This window comes from Trachurus trachurus, assembly GCF_905171665.1.
Source record: "Trachurus trachurus genome assembly, chromosome: 22".
Classification (NCBI taxonomy): Eukaryota; Metazoa; Chordata; class Actinopteri; order Carangiformes; family Carangidae; genus Trachurus; species Trachurus trachurus.
In genome coordinates, this window is record NC_139907.1 from 13,159,881 (window position 1) to 13,176,332 (window position 16,452).

General features: G+C 43.9%; 1 protein-coding gene across 2 annotated transcripts in view; it reads left to right on the top strand.

The window, feature by feature from the left end:
* spred1 (sprouty related EVH1 domain containing 1) overlaps positions 1-16,452 on the top strand; it is a 28,777-nt gene that overhangs the window by 9,730 nt on the left and 2,595 nt on the right. The window contains exons 1-4 of one of the 2 annotated variants that reach the window (XM_083997685.1): positions 827-1,249; positions 2,465-2,735; positions 7,470-7,638; positions 11,446-11,492. In XM_083997685.1, coding sequence (XP_083853811.1) covers positions 2,496-2,735; positions 7,470-7,638; positions 11,446-11,492 — 456 coding nt within the window. In that variant the 5' untranslated portion in view covers positions 827-1,249; positions 2,465-2,495. Of the gene's footprint in view, positions 1-826; positions 1,250-2,464; positions 2,736-7,469; positions 7,639-11,445; positions 11,493-16,452 lie in introns of those variants that run through there. The other variant, XM_083997684.1, reaches the window with a different exon arrangement.

Below are 16,452 nucleotides of genomic sequence, written 5' to 3' on the forward strand. Positions count from 1 at the left end.
TTAGCTCTGTTTTTGGCCTCCACCACTTAATTGCATTGACCACTAAATGTTCCACTAAAGCTAGTTGCTAACTGTTTGTGTGATGTTGGCTGCTGAGTAGGTAAAGTTTGCTTTCAGATCTTTTTTTTGGTGTTGTTGAAAATGACACAGTGAGAGCCATGAGTGACCCACCACAAGTTGAGGGCCAGGCAGCTTAACACCAAGTTGAAGCTAGATATGAAGTTCTGGTTTATGAAACCAAGGATTACAGATTCAAATGATAATCCTTTGTAGGTTCATTATTTTGACACATTGATACATGGACCATGGTTATAGAAATATTGATTATGGTTGCTTTACAGACAGAGATAAATGTTTAATTTAGTTAACAGGGACAGAAGATAGTGGGACAATGTGGCAATCATGCTCAATTTGCTAGTAAAATCTGTCTTTTACTATATATTGATAAAAATGCCATAGTCCGTTTCTCTTTAATAGTTGAAGTGTGTGTTTAAACAGACCAGAATAGGCTAGAAAGAAGTGTGTGATTTTTTACAAAGGAAGTCTGTTTTGTTGGACTGTTTATTTTTGGGTTACCCATATTTATTATGCACATGAATCCTTTGAGGGAAATTTGGTAAACTATTACCAGGTGCCAGGATATCAAAGCTTTCACATGAAGAAAAAAAAAAGCATGGCCTCAGATTTTATGCTCACTGGTTTTTAGATTAATTACTAACCAATAACCTGGACGCTGAGGTTTGCCAAAGGCGTGGAAAGCAGGAGACCAAAGGTTAGCCTCATTGAGTGGGCCAAGATTTAGAGAGGAGAGGCAGGAAGGGGGAGGACGCAGATTTTCTTCAATTGGAGCATGAGCTACTAGTTAACTATGTAATGTATTACATGTCGTCAGTGACATTTCGTCTCGATCACTGTTTCATATTTAATTTTTTTTATAAAACATTCTGACGTCATATGTGTTGGCTCACTCGGAAGTTGGCCAGAGAGCAACGTGTCAAAAGACCGCATCCGGCAGTCACATTCTCCGCTCAATTAACTTGTTTCTTTCAGCGCTCAGATCTTCCTCAGTCTTTAATATGTTACCAGGAGTTTGTGCAAAATGCTGCCCTCAGCACACCCTGACCTTTGTTATTTCCGGTGGCCCAATGCAGTCTGCGTTATCTAATCAGGGAAACATCTGACTGAGTGAAGGGACAGGGAGAAGCAAAGGAGTTGGGGAAGGGAGAGAACTGCAATAAGGAACAGAGAGGTGCAGAATTCTTTGCTCACATTGCTTATATTACATGTATGTCTTGTCTTGTGTCAGCTGTCCGTAAACCTCTGAAACTTTGAGATTTCTTAACACAAGTGAATTATCTCCCCTTATTTAATATCCGCGTGCAGTTTAGAAATCAGAAATCCTCTATTTTCATTGTGTGGCAACAGTGTGCAACTCCCTTGGTGCTTAAAAGACACAGAGGCTTACACACTTACATACATATCACCCATTCAGCAAGTCACTAATAAATAATAAATAGAATACACTAAAATCAGTCTACAGTGCAGTGTATAAAGTGCAATTGATAGACAGTCAGTCCGAGAATTTAGAGCAGTGATGGCTCTGGGGAAAAAAAAACGTTTTTCCTATTTATGGGTGTATCCTTTCCTACAGTTGTGTAGTTAATGTTATGTATCACAAATTAACTGTATTACAAAGTATTACGCTTTAATTCAGAGTCATTGAGGATTAAGATAACCAACAGCATTAGCATGGGAAATCAAGGGTGATGTTAGCATTAGCCCCTGTCATATGCTGTCTAACCCGAAGCCACCTGCTTTAGGGGAAAGGTTGGACGAACTTGACCACATGGTCAGTCACCCGCCGGCTGGGGTTAAACATACACTGATGGCTTCAGACCTCAGAAATCATAGCCAATAGTCTCTCATGCACTAAAAACCAAAACATGCATTTAACCCTTTTAAATCTGAATCTCGGACACCTTCACATTCAATATTGTATCTAGTTGTATCCTCTGTCACCACTGAAATGTTCCCACAGATTCATGTGGTGTATTTAAGCTAGGTGTCTGTGTAGTTCTCAGTGTAATGGGGTTTGTGTTTCACGTGGAGTAAAAACAATCCAACTGTTGGACTAATGTGATCTAGATATTTTAGACCTGTCTCTCTGCCTAATCTTATCTGCACGTCTGTATCATGTGTTCCTCACTACTCATTTACTAACCATTTACACAGGCTACACGTACTGTACTCCAACTTGTTTTTGCTGTGGTGCTGATAATTGGATGTAACCTGTGTAATTCTGATGATGCTTTTGTGTATGAAAATGCCCTATCATAGAAATATATATTAGATGTTGATTACCACTGATTGTGTTCACTAATGGCACGCTTTCTGCTCTGCTCTTCCCATGTCCTGTCATTCCTTCTACCTTCCTCATCTTCCTCCCCTTCCTCCTCCTCCACAGTGACAGTTATGCGCGTGTGAGAGCAGTGGTCATGACTCGGGATGACTCCAGCGGTGGGTGGCTTCCCCTTGGGGGTGGAGGCCTTAGCTGTGTCACCGTCTATAAGGTCAGCCGGGCGGAGGACAGCAGCAGCACCCACAGTGGAGGCAGCGGAGGGAGCAGCAGCAACCTCAGCCCCTGTAGCCCCAGCCCCAGCCCCAGCCCCAGCCCCAGTCCCAGCCCCACTGCTGTGGAGTTCCACATCAAGGGCGAGAGGCTCAAAGACAAACTGGTAAGGGACTCAAACGTGTGACTAGCGAGTTTGTTAATGTGTTTCCTCAGTTTTTATTAGTAGTCATTCCGCTTCTTTCACGCACATTTAGGTGTACAGACTAGAGATGGTGCATTCTCTTGGATGAGATCACCTTGAGCCCCCCTTTTCCTGTACTCCCCCCTCTCTCCGTCTCAGTCACACACATTCACACATAGTCACACAGGAAGTGGTTGTTTGGCTTTCCTCCATGGAGCAGGTATCTGAAAATAGGAGCAAACTGCGTGATGCTGTGATGCATGATGACATCATCAGGGAGAAGGGCAGATTACTCAGGAGCAGAGAATGTGGGATGAGGGATGTGGGAAACACAAAAAGAGCCTGGAAAGGACCTGAACGATGGAATACGGGCTGGAAATTCACACTCACTCCGCTTTTCCATGAGAACACAAATATAGTATTTGCCTTTTTTAAAAAGCGTTTTCTCTGACTTGATGTGTAATGTAAAGACCGTATGCGACAGTTAATTAGGCTACGAAGGTATGCCCCTGGTTACTCTAACAGTAAAAAAACCCACAAATTACCCAAATGTGTGTAAAACACTCTATAGTTAATAGTAAAACTTAGACACCCTAGTACACTCTGTGGTGACTTGACACACACACCGTTAAAGCTACAAAGCCATTTAAAATGACTTGGGTCAAAAAGCAGGTTTCTCAGATGTTTTTTTTTTTACTATTAATAACCTTATTTTCATTTTCAGAAAATACTGAAAAATGCTCATCACAATTTTCTAGAGCCCAGGGTGACTTATTTATGTTGATTGTTTTGTGAAAAATCTTACATTTATGAAGCTGGAAAGCGCAAATGGTTGGCATTTTGCTTGAAAGAAGAGCCAACTAATAATTGGCTGACTAAAATAATAAGAATAGCTGCTGATTCTTGATTTCTGTCAATGAGCTATCAATCATCTTATCAATGAACTGACTGCTCGTTCCAGTTCTTCCTCCCAGCCTCTTTGGTCTACAAGCGCAATTTGGCAGTATTTGCCAGTCGTGTGGGGGTTAATTCATAAGTTGCCGTCCTACACTGATACTATACATATGGATTCAAAAGGCTTGTAAATCAGCTGCTCTTTTGTAAATTTTGTAAAACACGCTGTGGATGACCCGATCCATCCAATCGTTTTATTTTTTATTTTTTTAAACCCATTTTTGACACCCTGCATAACATGTGCCCATCAAAACATCTCAGCTGCAAACTGCAGGGTCATTTCTGTGTCTTGACAATCAGTGAGGCTTCAAAAGATCAAGTTATATGTTGTAGTTCTAATCCGTATGGCTTATGCTCTAGTGTCTGTAAAACTCATGACCTACTTGTCACACACTCATTTTGTGTTGTAGATGTAAAACAGATCCAGTAGATGCACTGGGATAATCTTGGTCTGCCGTAATGAGTGTGTGTGTGTGTGTGTGTGTGTGTCAGATGCCAGGAGACAGAGGAGGCCACCATGATGCACAGAGTCTGGTGGCTCCTGACTATCTGACGTTAGAGGCTTGTTACAGCAGGGCGTCTAAATCACCTCTTTATAAAATCTTCTTTGACCGAAGACATTTTATGTGTGTTTTTTTGTTTATGGCATGTTTGTGTTTTGCGCGTTGCTATCCAAGCGCGTGTGTGGCACAGGAAAGGGTGTGACGGGAATGCTGTTGTTCAGACAGGCTATAGACATGGCTCAGAGACCCTGGCAACTGTTCTGGGATGTGGTAAAACACCCCCATCATCGCCAGAGTCTACCCCCAACTACCACAACAAACACCCAGCCATATGTAGATCTGCCGGGATGCCACCCATTGCCAGGGTGTTGGCGTGAACCACAGCCTTGCCGACAGTCTGAGGGCATCGGAAGAAGAGAGGCAGAATGATGAGTCCAGGAAAAACAACACAGCAACAGACAGAACCACATAAGAACAGCCTTAGCCATAGTCAGAAAAAACACATGGCAAAATCAGTACTTGTTACGACAGTATTGTTTTAAACAGCAGTGAGAGTGTTTTGATTTCAGAGGCGAATGAAAGACTGTAATTATGTTGTATGAAGAATGTTGAAAACTAGAAAAAAATTCCTGTCGAGAAGCGTCCCGAATGTTTGCAAGGTGGTTGTTTGGCTTGAGTTGTTCTTGTGTAATTCACAGAACAGGGAAACTAGTCTCCCATCATGTTGTAGATACATTATACATTTTCTTTATAAGGGATACCATTTCCGTGCTGTAATCCAGCCAGAAATGAACAGAATAGAGAAGCACAATGACATGCACCATCCCCGATAGGAACCTGAGCTAGATGGAGGAAAACAGATTAGAGATGCAGTTATTTTGAAATAAAAAAATAAAAAAAAACGCACGATTTTGGGCTGGTAGAAACATGGTGATTGGGGTGCATAAGATATGAGAGGAATCAGGGAAAGAGATGTGGGTGTAGTCAAAGAGCAGGAAACAGAGGTGCAACCAGATAGGCGGGAGACGGAAGAAGAGAAGTGGAGGGGATCTGTCTATAAGCGCAGTGATGCGGCACAGAGTGTACTGGTGATGACTCAGCTGGCTCTCTCCATATAGCTACCAATCACTTTCCTCCATGCCCCCTCCCTCCTCTCTTTTTCTCTCTCTCTCTCTCTTGCTCTTGTGCTCTCTCCCTCTCTCTCACTCAGATTCTCTGACTCTTAAAAACTACAGATCTAATTAGTCGATGATTACTTAACATACAGGCTCTCAGATTATGACAAATCTCTGGCTAAACTCTCTGCCACTCCACCTCACTTCCTGTTGTTCATAGTCTCTGACTCCTTTTGATTAATATGGCTGTGTATGTGGTGTCGACAAGGTTTACTCTAAATAGTTTTGCTTTGAGGCAAGGGCCCACTGGATAGAGTTGTTTGCTTCTACTGTTAACTTTGTCAACTGATGTGCCGACTAACCTTTGCTAGCAAAATATTATATTATACTAGCTTTAGGTTTTCAGTGAGGAGATACGTTTATGTACCATCTTTCTGTCATGGGTATCTATGTTTTTTATACACCAATAGGCATGACTTTCACAAGCTTAAAGCAAGCATTACTATATTCCAAGACAGTTAAGATAATGATATAATGCTTTTATTCCAAGCCTTTCCGCTCTCACGCCATCGCCTTATTACTCTCTCACTCTCACCTCCGTCTTGTCTCTCTGTCCCTGTCCTCCTCTAACATCTCCTGCCTCCTTTCCCTTCCTGTGTCTCTTTCTGTCAGGGGGGGCTCCTCCTCCTGTTTCTTTTCTCTGAGCACAGTGTGGAATGTGGTGTTAAGTATCGTCCTTCCATGCAACTGTGATACTTCCTCCTCTGTCGGCCTCGCTGTGCGCTCACCTTACCTGCTCTGGCTCCATTCAGTCTCGCCTCCACAATCAGCCCCAGAGGCACAGAGAGGACCCGCCACCCCCGCCCACCCCCACCGCACCAACTCTCCACCACACCTCACCCTGCCACCCAAACCCCACCCCCAAACTCCTTGCCTCACCATCCTCCTCACATCCATCCTTCGTTTCATCCGCCGCCTCTGGGTAAACACATGGGCTTAATCCTTGCCCCTCCGTCTTGGGGAGACTTGTTTGCACTGGTGACATGAGGGCAGATACGATGAGACTTTTTTTTACCACATCCACATTCAGAAAAAAAATGACATTACACTATACTTGCAGTCGTATCAAATACTGTAAAAGGCGACTCTCGTTCAGACTTTAAGAATGAAATGTAGACCAGTGCGCTCCCGCTCTGACACACGCATATCGCATATCATCAACCTCTCGTACAGCTGCCACATATCAGCGCCTTAAAGCGTGCATGTTGACTGTTGCCCAGATCCAGGGGGAACGGTGCCATCTGCTTTCGGCCGTCGAGTGTTGGTTTGCGACTGTTATCCTCTGACAAGGCATTTGCACTGCAAAGATGCACAGTGTAGCACTTGGGTCATTGAGCTTGTCATCACACCAGCTCTTGTGCTCACGCATTCTCTCACGCAGCTCACCATGCGCATACCCGCTCACACATTCACACCCCATTAAGCCACCTCTCGTGCACGTTGGTTAAAAAAAAAAAAAAAAAAAAAAAAACCCTCAAAGACTGTAATGGCCGTCTCTCATTTCATTTAATCTGCCTAGAGGAAGGCCGGGAGGCGGCCCAGTAGCCCTGATTAATAATAGGCTTTGGAAACACAGTCTCTCTCTGCCACACACTTGGGTTGCCTGGTTCCAAAACATACTCAGCCCCCCTTCTTCTACCACCACCGCTGCTCTCCAACTTTATCATCATCTGTAATGAAAACCCCACCATTTAGAATGTGTTTTACAAATTATCCCAAAAAGTATGTGAAATTATTGGGCTCGGGATGATTTTTTTTTTTTCTTTCTGTCGTAGAAGCTCTGGAGTTATGCGTAGCTGCAGATGCAGGCCTCTTCCCGCATTCTTTCTCTCTTTTTCTCGTACTCGCGTTGTAGTGGAATGATAGAATGTGACACATTTAAACAGCTTAGGGAGAGGAATCAGATGAGGGATTTACATGTGTGTTCCCCACTGAGTCTCATCAACATCAGGCAGCCTTTAAATTATGCAGTTTCTAGTCTGCATACTAACAACTTATAGTTTGACCAAGTGGAATTGCAACCACACAACTTTTTATTATTATTTTCTCTCCTCATCCAAATACTTGTGTTTTTGTGTTGTTAGGTTGTCCTGGAGTGTGTCCTACAGAAAGGGCTGGTGTACAACAAGGTCAACCCCATCTTCCACCACTGGAGAATCAACGATAAGAAGTTTGGACTGACCTTCCTGAGCCCTGCTGACGCCCGTGCCTTTGACCGGGGCATACGGCGGGCCGTTGAGGACATCAACCAAGGTGGGCGGGAGTGTGTGTGTGTGTGTGTGTTGGCCCATTGTTAATGGTGCCTGCATGTGTGAGTTTGAAGCAGGTCAAACCAGATAACAAAGTCAATAGCAACTCAGCGGAACGCACCTTAACTTAAAAATCAAGCAGCCACCATCTGCTGTTGTTTCCGTATCATAACATCAGGCCAGCCCACAGATTTCTTTTTTTTTTTCCACTACCCTCACCCCCATTCACCCTCTCACACTATCAACAAAACACCCGGTTTGTTTGGAATTCCCTTTAAGAGGTTGCACTACACTATGCGAGTTGGCAGGCATCCAATACGCGTAAAATAATATGGGTATGTGTATGAATGTGACATGCGTTCTACTGCTGTGAGTCGACAGCCAGTATTCATGCTTGTCTGTCACCGGCTTGTAATGGCTGACCTAGCATCTGTTGTAGGAGAGATGCATAGCATTGATTAATGTTGAAGACCTCCCCCTCCCCCTTCCCCCACCCTCAACCTACCTGTTCACTCACCCAAGCATGACCCCTCGTGCTTTATCTTATCAGTGCCAGCTGCCCAGATAAACTCTCCACTTCCTGTAGAGACTGGCAGGGCAGCGCTGTGCCCAGGTTAGTGGATGATATAGGACGGGAAAAGGAGGGCTGGTTAGATGGAGCGGTTGAGACATAGAATAGATGGCAACTTGAGATAGGGGCAGAGCTTTCGTCAGACGAAACATGACCAGGTGGGGCTTCTGTGCTGCTCACACTTGGAAGTGAGTTTAAAGACTGGCTAGGCTTGTCTTAAAAAAAAAACAGATAGGGCTTGGTCCAGCTGAGTATAATGTGGCATTTGTACATATTTTTAAGCTAAACTCGATATATTACACTTGGGTGGAGTTGGGTCCTGATAAGCATTGCTTTTCAGTGCAGTGCCAGAGGTTGCAAAGTCATCCAATTAGCAGGAGAATCGCCAGCTCAGCAATCTGCCACCCAGCCCCATGTTACACAAGAGGCTGGCTGGCTGGCTGGCTGGCTGGCTGGGGAGCTATAATCTCCTTTACTCTCTAGACCTAGGAACCCTGGGGAGCATAGAGTAGGTACAGCAGAACATATCGTAAAGGCTTATCACTGCTGGGCATCAGTCGCTTCTTGCCCACAACCTATTATCTGAGATTTGAACTTCCTGGGCACAAGTCCACACATTGTCTAGGTAAAAGGTAATCATGGGCAACAACTGCAGGGCCAGGTTTGCACATATGTTTTTTTTTCTGCGAGTTTCTCACGATGAACAAAAGCAATGAACATCGGATTGTTACGAACATAATACTTTTATTAATGAGGGCTTGAAGTAAAAGAGACTTTTGCACACCTTAAAGTTGGACAGGTGTGTGGGAGAAGATCAAAGGCTGACACAGTGAATCAGAATAAACTGATGAAGGTCTGAGGACTGTTGTTTTGAATAAATCCAGATCGCAAGTGAAGACTGTGTGTGAGAGAGCACATAACGGAGGTAATTCGTTAGGGCTGATTGGTTGACATGAGAGCTAGTTGGCTTGTGTTGTTTTTATTCAATTAACATATTAGTTGAATGACACAAAGTAAAAAAAAATCTCAAAATTGACAATTTCCAAATGTAAATATCTGTTGAATTCATGATCTTTTAGAAATTGCGAATAGACTAATAATTGACTCCTCACCCAGAGGCTATTCATTTTCTGTCTGCTTGTAAATGCTTCAACTCTTTTTTCCTGTGAATGTCAGCTACAGCAGGTGATGGTGAGCTTCATCTCCCCGGTGCCTGCACTTCTTTATCCATCTCTCTCTCTCTCTCTCTCTCTCTCTCTCTCTTTCCCCTGCTGTCCTCTCCTCCCTCTGTTCTCTCCTCTCTCCTGGCATCTTCTGTATTCTGCCAGTGTTGTGTAATGCCTCTCCTCAGCACAGGCAGGCAGGTTCTTCTGTATTCCTATTGCATCGTTCTGTGCTGGACTGCTGCGTGAATGTGCGTGGGGAGAGAAGAGGCAGCGAGAGAGAATATGTTTTGTGTGTGTGTGTGTGAGAGAGAGAGAGTGAGAGAGAGCGCACGTGTGTGTATCAGTCTTGCAGTCCTCTGTTGCCATGGCAATGCCGGGCACATGGCTGAAGCAGCTTTGCGGCCCAGCACTGCCAGAGTCGTGCTGCAGGAAGCCTCTTTCTCCCAGTAGTGCAGAAATGCGCGTACACACACACACACACACACACACACACACACACACACACACACACACACACACACACACACACACACACACACACACACACACACCTTCCTCCATGTGATTTAGAGACAGACAGACAGACTGACTGATGGACAGACTGTGTTTAACACAAGCCACAGTGAATTCTTCTGTTCTCTCTATGGCAGATACAGCCATGTATCCCACCCTGAATGCAGTCAGGCTGACTTATGCCTCTGTGCTTCAAATGAAGGCTCACTGATCCTAATTAAGTCAAGCTAAGTTTTAAAAAAGACCCACTTGATGCCCCAGGTAAAAACAGTTTCCCAATGGAAATGGTTCAATCCCTGTTTTCTTCAGCTTTGCTAAGACCCTAGCCTCAACCATTTCCTGTTCTATTAAGTTTTCTTAAGAGTTTTCTGTTGCCATGAATATGCTCAAAACTTTGCTTTGTTTGTTTGCTTGTTGTTTTCATCAGTCATACTAGTCTGAATACCAATACATGTGGTAATAATAACAAGCTCTACTTTAATCTCAGTGGGACACACAAGTAAATTGTCCTATTGTAACATTCTTGTGTTATTTTTGTCACTTTTCTTAATGCATATGCTCAAGTAGAGAAAATCCAAAAACCTTTACTCTTTCAGTTAGATTGATAATTAGACAATGAATGAAGGACTGAATGGAATTGCAGTAATGGCCATGTTACAGATATATCTAGGTAGTTATTACATATATCAGAATACTTGTTAGATCCATTATTGCAGTCTTGCTGGAAATTAGCAGCCCGGTTCTTATTAATGTATAAAATTTCCACCCTTTTATTAGTAACAAATCAGCATTTTGTGTAAAAAAATACCAGTAACATTAGTGTCCCTGCTCAGGTTACACCAATCCACAGAACCCGTTTAATTCCCAGTGGTAATGAAAAGCTGTAACATGGTCAGCCTGATACCTGAAACATAAGCTCTGACTCCAGCATCAGCAGACAAGGTGTTTTGGATGTGGAAATGGCACATGGCGTTTTAGTCGAGGTTGGGGTTACATTATTCTAGGCATGCATATTTCATTAACTTCTGTGTCCCCCACTGACCCAAAGCAGTTTTCATTTCCCCATTACACAGAGTGGGAGGAAAGCAGAAGTCTTTGGCCTGTTCTGCCCTGACAAAGATCAACCCTGTGAATCTCTTGTGCGTTGTAGAGGAGATGTCACTCACTGGCCATGAAATAGTTTGGATGAACATAGTATAAATTATAAGAAATGTAGCTTAGGTTTAAAAAATATCCTGTTGGTTGCGTGTGTTTGTACAAGTAAGTGAAAGACTATAATTTAGAATTAACTGGTTTTCCACAAGGTTTTGCCCCCTAGTGGTGCAAAAACAAGTCTTTTTTTATTTTTTATTTGTAAAGCAAATTGAGCAAAGACACTATAAATGGTGCTGTGGATATGTGCAGTTTTTGTGTGTTGTGCTGTTACATAGGTCGTGTGCTTTTGATACACAATTGATCTAAGATTTTATTCATTTATTTAATTGCAACCGTATGTATTGGCTTGAGAGTATTAAATTATCAAGATGTATATCTAATCTCCTTTCCTCCCTCTCTTCTCCAGGTTGTCAGTCGTTTGGGGAAGGGGATACTCCTGAGGATGGACTACCGGTGAGTGAGATAACAACTAAGAGGTTATAGTATGAAGAAAATGTGTTGTGTGTGTTTCGGTGTGTTGGGTAAAAATCATTTTGTGTGTTCTTAATGTTTACAGTGCATTTTTGCTAGAAAGGCTTAAACACGCTGATAATTCTTTAATCAACCCTCTATGTATTTTGGAGCGCGAAAGGGTCAATTAAAGTGTTTATAGAGTACCTACTGTATGTTTTTATAAAGTTATATTTATTACTCAACTCTCCCTGGCTATTAAATAGGAAGCAGGTCGTGGCTGGAACCTGAGCCATATGTTTGAGACTCGATGTGCCCCAGTCAGCCGCTGACACCTGCCTTTGTTTTCTAACAGTTGTTCTTAGAGATTTACAGGTGTTTAACTAGTGCCAGCCAGACCCTGAGGTGAAGCTGGGTGTTGGCCAGCAAATGTGCTGGAGCAAGTTGAGCTGTCTCTATCAATCTAACTTGGTAGCTGTCACTCTTGTTACAATAGATGCTGATGTAATAACTATTGCCCCGGGAACTGGTTGTTCAAAGGCAGCTTGGCAAAAATGCCCCATGATTTGAATGTTCTCCAGCCTGAATGTGTTTCCTCATGTGTTTGGCCTCCTTTTGTTGACGGGTTGTGAACTGTTCCCGGCGCATTATGTTAAGAGTTGTACGTGGCGTGCGGTGCCGTACCGACCGTCGACATGTATGGTTAAGACTGAGCGCGGTGTTCTCTGTAGCCGAGAATGGCAGCAGGTATATAGTTCAAGTCTACACACCCATGTTCATTTGTTTTAGATATCAGGCCTGTTACAGCAACGTCAGTCACCTGTTCTACTTAGGATTGTAAAGTAGGTGAAAAGACACATTAGGTGGGTGGGAGGCCAGTTCTTGTAAATGCTCATCTACAGCAAGTGATAAGAAATACAGGAACCTCTGCAACTCTGCTGTAATATAATCCAACACATACGAATGTCCTCCAATTGGTGCTACCTTTGTGAAACTTAATAATGACTGTTGACACTGTGTATTGATTTAACCCAGGTCATTTTTCATGCTGTAGTTTGTGGTTTACACAAAAGTACAACTTCAAAAATAGTCGCCTGAACAAGTGTTTGTTGTTGGGTTGTTGTATAGCAGTGTGTGGTGCTGTTAAAGTACCCCACCGCTTTAACAAACTGCCCTGATCATGTTTTTGACAACACACTACACTCCTCCAATGACTTAGTTTTGAGCAATGAGTTCATTTCATATGCCAGAGTCTTGTCATCATCACCTTTGACCTGCCTCGTGTCTGACATGCTGTAGGATGTGGAGCAGAAGTGCATTGAAGGAGGGAGAGCCGCCACGTTCCTGTTCCTGTGGCGAAGTTCCTCTTTAAGGAATCAGCCTGAACATACAGGAAATCCAATGGCACCACTGTTGCTAGGCAGCGGGGGTGGAGGGGGGTGGGGGGTGGGGTGGATGGCTTGGTTGGGTGGTTGGGTGGGAGGGGGGGAGGGAGGGTGGGGTGTTCACAAGGTTCAGCAAGTGAGCCACCGAGGGTGTCACCATGGTGATTTGGCATCCGAATGTTGCGGTCTGAGACCTGGGCTACAGAGAAAGAGAAGTGAACCAGTGGCAAGTGCTGCTGCAGCCAGAGAGCTAGCAAATACCACCACACTACAAGGTGTGACATTACAGTAGCTGTCAATTCACACCACCAGTGTACACTTCACCAGATAGAATAGGCTCCCTAAAGCATATACAGCCTCATGGAATATGGTGTATTAAAAACGTCCTTATAAACCCTTGTGTTTGGGCCTTTAGTTTGAGTTATAAACAGTTCACTTTGTCCTGAGTAGTTGTGACCTTGTTGAGAAAACAGAACTAGCATGAGAGGTCACTGTCATGCTTTTTCTTTTCTTTTTTTTTTAAAGATGACTCATTACCTTCAGACTTTCCTTTAAAAGAAAAAAAAAAAAAAGATGAGAGAAATCTAGAAATCTGACACTTACACACATTTGGCTTGTGTGTGTTTGTGTGTGAGCAGGGTCATCAGTTCATTTGTGTGTGATGTGTATGTCACTGTTGTACATGCGTTCAAGACGGTCGTCTTCACCCACATCCGGCTCACTGAGGCTCCGCGCCCATTTATGTTGCCGTTTCATATGCTCACCACAGTCATCCCCTCACTCAGAAACAAACACATGATGCACATTATATATGCATACGCAACATATTCACCCATTCACCCATCTTAAAAAAAGGTGCCTTGCACAATATCCTACTCAGCTGTGATGATCCACTGCCAGGAATAATGCCACACGACCACAGTCCTTCCGCTAGTACTGTGTTTTTTTCTTCTTTCTTTTTGAATGCCAGAGGAAAACATCCGCATCTAATTTAGCACTGGCAGGAAGTTTTCTCTTATCAGTTTAGTACACAGAGGTTTTTTTGTTTCGTTGACTCACTCAAAGCAGAAACTTTGAGACTGGTTTGGTGTGGCTTGGCTTCATAGGTTTACATAAAGCACCTTGCAGCCAGTAAAGGTGGCTGGTTCAAAGGAGTAGTTTGGCATTTTGGTGGGCATGTGATATTACATATTAAACCACAACTTTACAGTTCAATTTTTAAACAGATTAAATGATCAAGATTTAATGTGTTAATCAGTGTGTTAGAGATGCTGGTTGGCCGATTTTGTTACCACAGCACAAAGTCAGACTAGGTGTTTCCTTCTGTTTCTCATCTTAATGCTAAGCTAAACCGACTGGCTTCTGACTGTGTCTTCATCTTTAGCATTCAGGCATATGAGTGTTATGATCTGCTTGTGTAACTGTTGGCAAAAAAAAGAAGAGGATAAGCGTATTTCCCATTACTTTAAGGGATATGTGAGGACTGGAACTTGGCTGTACTACTTTGTTTTTAAGTTAACGAGACCCAGAGATAAGCACTACTCAAGATTTGCCTCATTTGAGCCGAGCGTGAGAAACGCATACATTCACAGCCATGAGCAGTTTGGTCGCTGTTGATCGGACCTCTGAACATGCACATCATCTTTTCTTCTCTAGTCTTTCTCTCTAACGCGGAGAGAGCCAGTACACTGAGTGGCTTTTCAGTATGTGGGCCGACCCCAGCCTTCCCTGTCCTGAGCCCCTGTGCCTTTGAGGGCGGAAGTGCACGGATCCCTGATGTTGGTGTGGAGCCAGGTTGCCCATGGCTCCCACCACCTCCACCCGGCTCCCCTCCATCCCTCCCATCTCCTCTTCTCTTCCCTTCCCTTGCTCTCCTCTCCTCCCTCACCCAGCCACATCTCTAGGGCCAGATCAGCTCCAGATTGGCCCCCACGCATGCCTTTGAATGGTGGGGCTTAGGCAAGCGCTTTAAAAGGAAGCCCAAGTCTGTTTCCCATTTCGCCCCCCCACCTCTCCACCCCTCGCTCCTTTCTCTCTTTCTCTCACATACACACACAGCTGTCATCTGGCTTTTTAAGTTCTGCGCTGCATTTCTCCAGCTGGAGCTGGTTTATGACATTCCCTCGGCAGACTCTTTGGCCTCTTGCTCTCTTTCTCCCGTTCTCTCTCTCTCTCTCTTACACACACACACACACACACACACACACACACACACACACACACACACACACACACACACACACACACACACACACACACACACACACACACACACACATGAATACAACACAAACTCATTTTTTCCTGTTCTGTTCTTTCTCTTCTCTCCCTCCACTGTCTCCTATTCCTCACATTCCCCTGCAGACGCTGTGGATGTGTGTTACACCACTTGGTATGTTTGGAGGCAAAGAGGGAGCAAAGTCACACACGCACACATACACACACCATGTGTTAGCAGTCTAGAGGTGGAGGAGGGAGGGGAGGGGGGGGGCAAGCGGAGGAGAGAGAGGGAAAAAAAGAAGAGAAAGAGAGGGAAAAAAAGAAGTCAAAGGAAGCATCTCTTAGCAACCACAGGACAGTAATTACTGTAGCAGCAGCTGGGAGCACACCAGATTTCCGCTGTGCGTTAAAGCACTGGCGTGGGCTACTTTACACACGGCACTGACTAACCAGAGCCAGCAGCCTCCTCCACATGCAGAGCAGAGAGAGAGAAGGAGAGAGAGAAAGAGAGAGGGTGGGAGAAGGAGAAGAGAGGAGGACTAACCCTGCCTTGATGAGGTCGGGGTGAGTGTGGGAAAAGAGGGGACAGCTAGCCAGTGTGTACAAGGCTTGAATACAGTTGGATGGTATAATTGTACGCGTGGAGATGCCTCAGCGTGTGTCCATCCACGTTTGTGTAATTCCTGAGAGTGGGACTCTTAAGAATGAAATAACCCCGAAGATCTGGCTCGTTTTCAAACAGTCGCTCCATAAACGCAGCGCTGAGAGCGATGACACAATTTGAAGTTTAAGGCATTGAATTAGTTCAACTGTAATTCTCTTTATTTTCATGTAATTCATAATGTGGCGTGGCGCTGGGTGTGCGAACAAGCTGGAAGTTGTGCAGATGGTCGTCCTGAAATAATGCTGGACATAAAATATCATCACAAGGCTCTTGATTTAATAACCGACTCTCCTCCCCCGTCTCTCATCACCTCTGCACGCATGAATCATGAAATAGCCATCACTTCTAATTTTGTTGCCATGAGCACTGAAGTATTGGACGGTTTCTATTGGATCTATAACTATTTATTTTATACGTGTGGATGTGTAGAAATGTTTGTTTTTTTTGCAGTGTTTCATTCTGTCTGTGGCATTCACAAGATGTTATTTATAGACATCTCATCCTGATTGATGTCAACAGTAAGCTTCCCTCTTGTAATTATGAGATTGGCGTGAGGTGGAGGGAACGTTCGCTCACATTCGCTTTTCCTCGCACGATTTCCAACATTTCCTAAATTCTCCTTTTTGTTTGAGTGTTTCAATAGCCTCTTTTTTTAGGCCCGTGTTTGTAGATTTTACATCAGTTAAAATGTTTG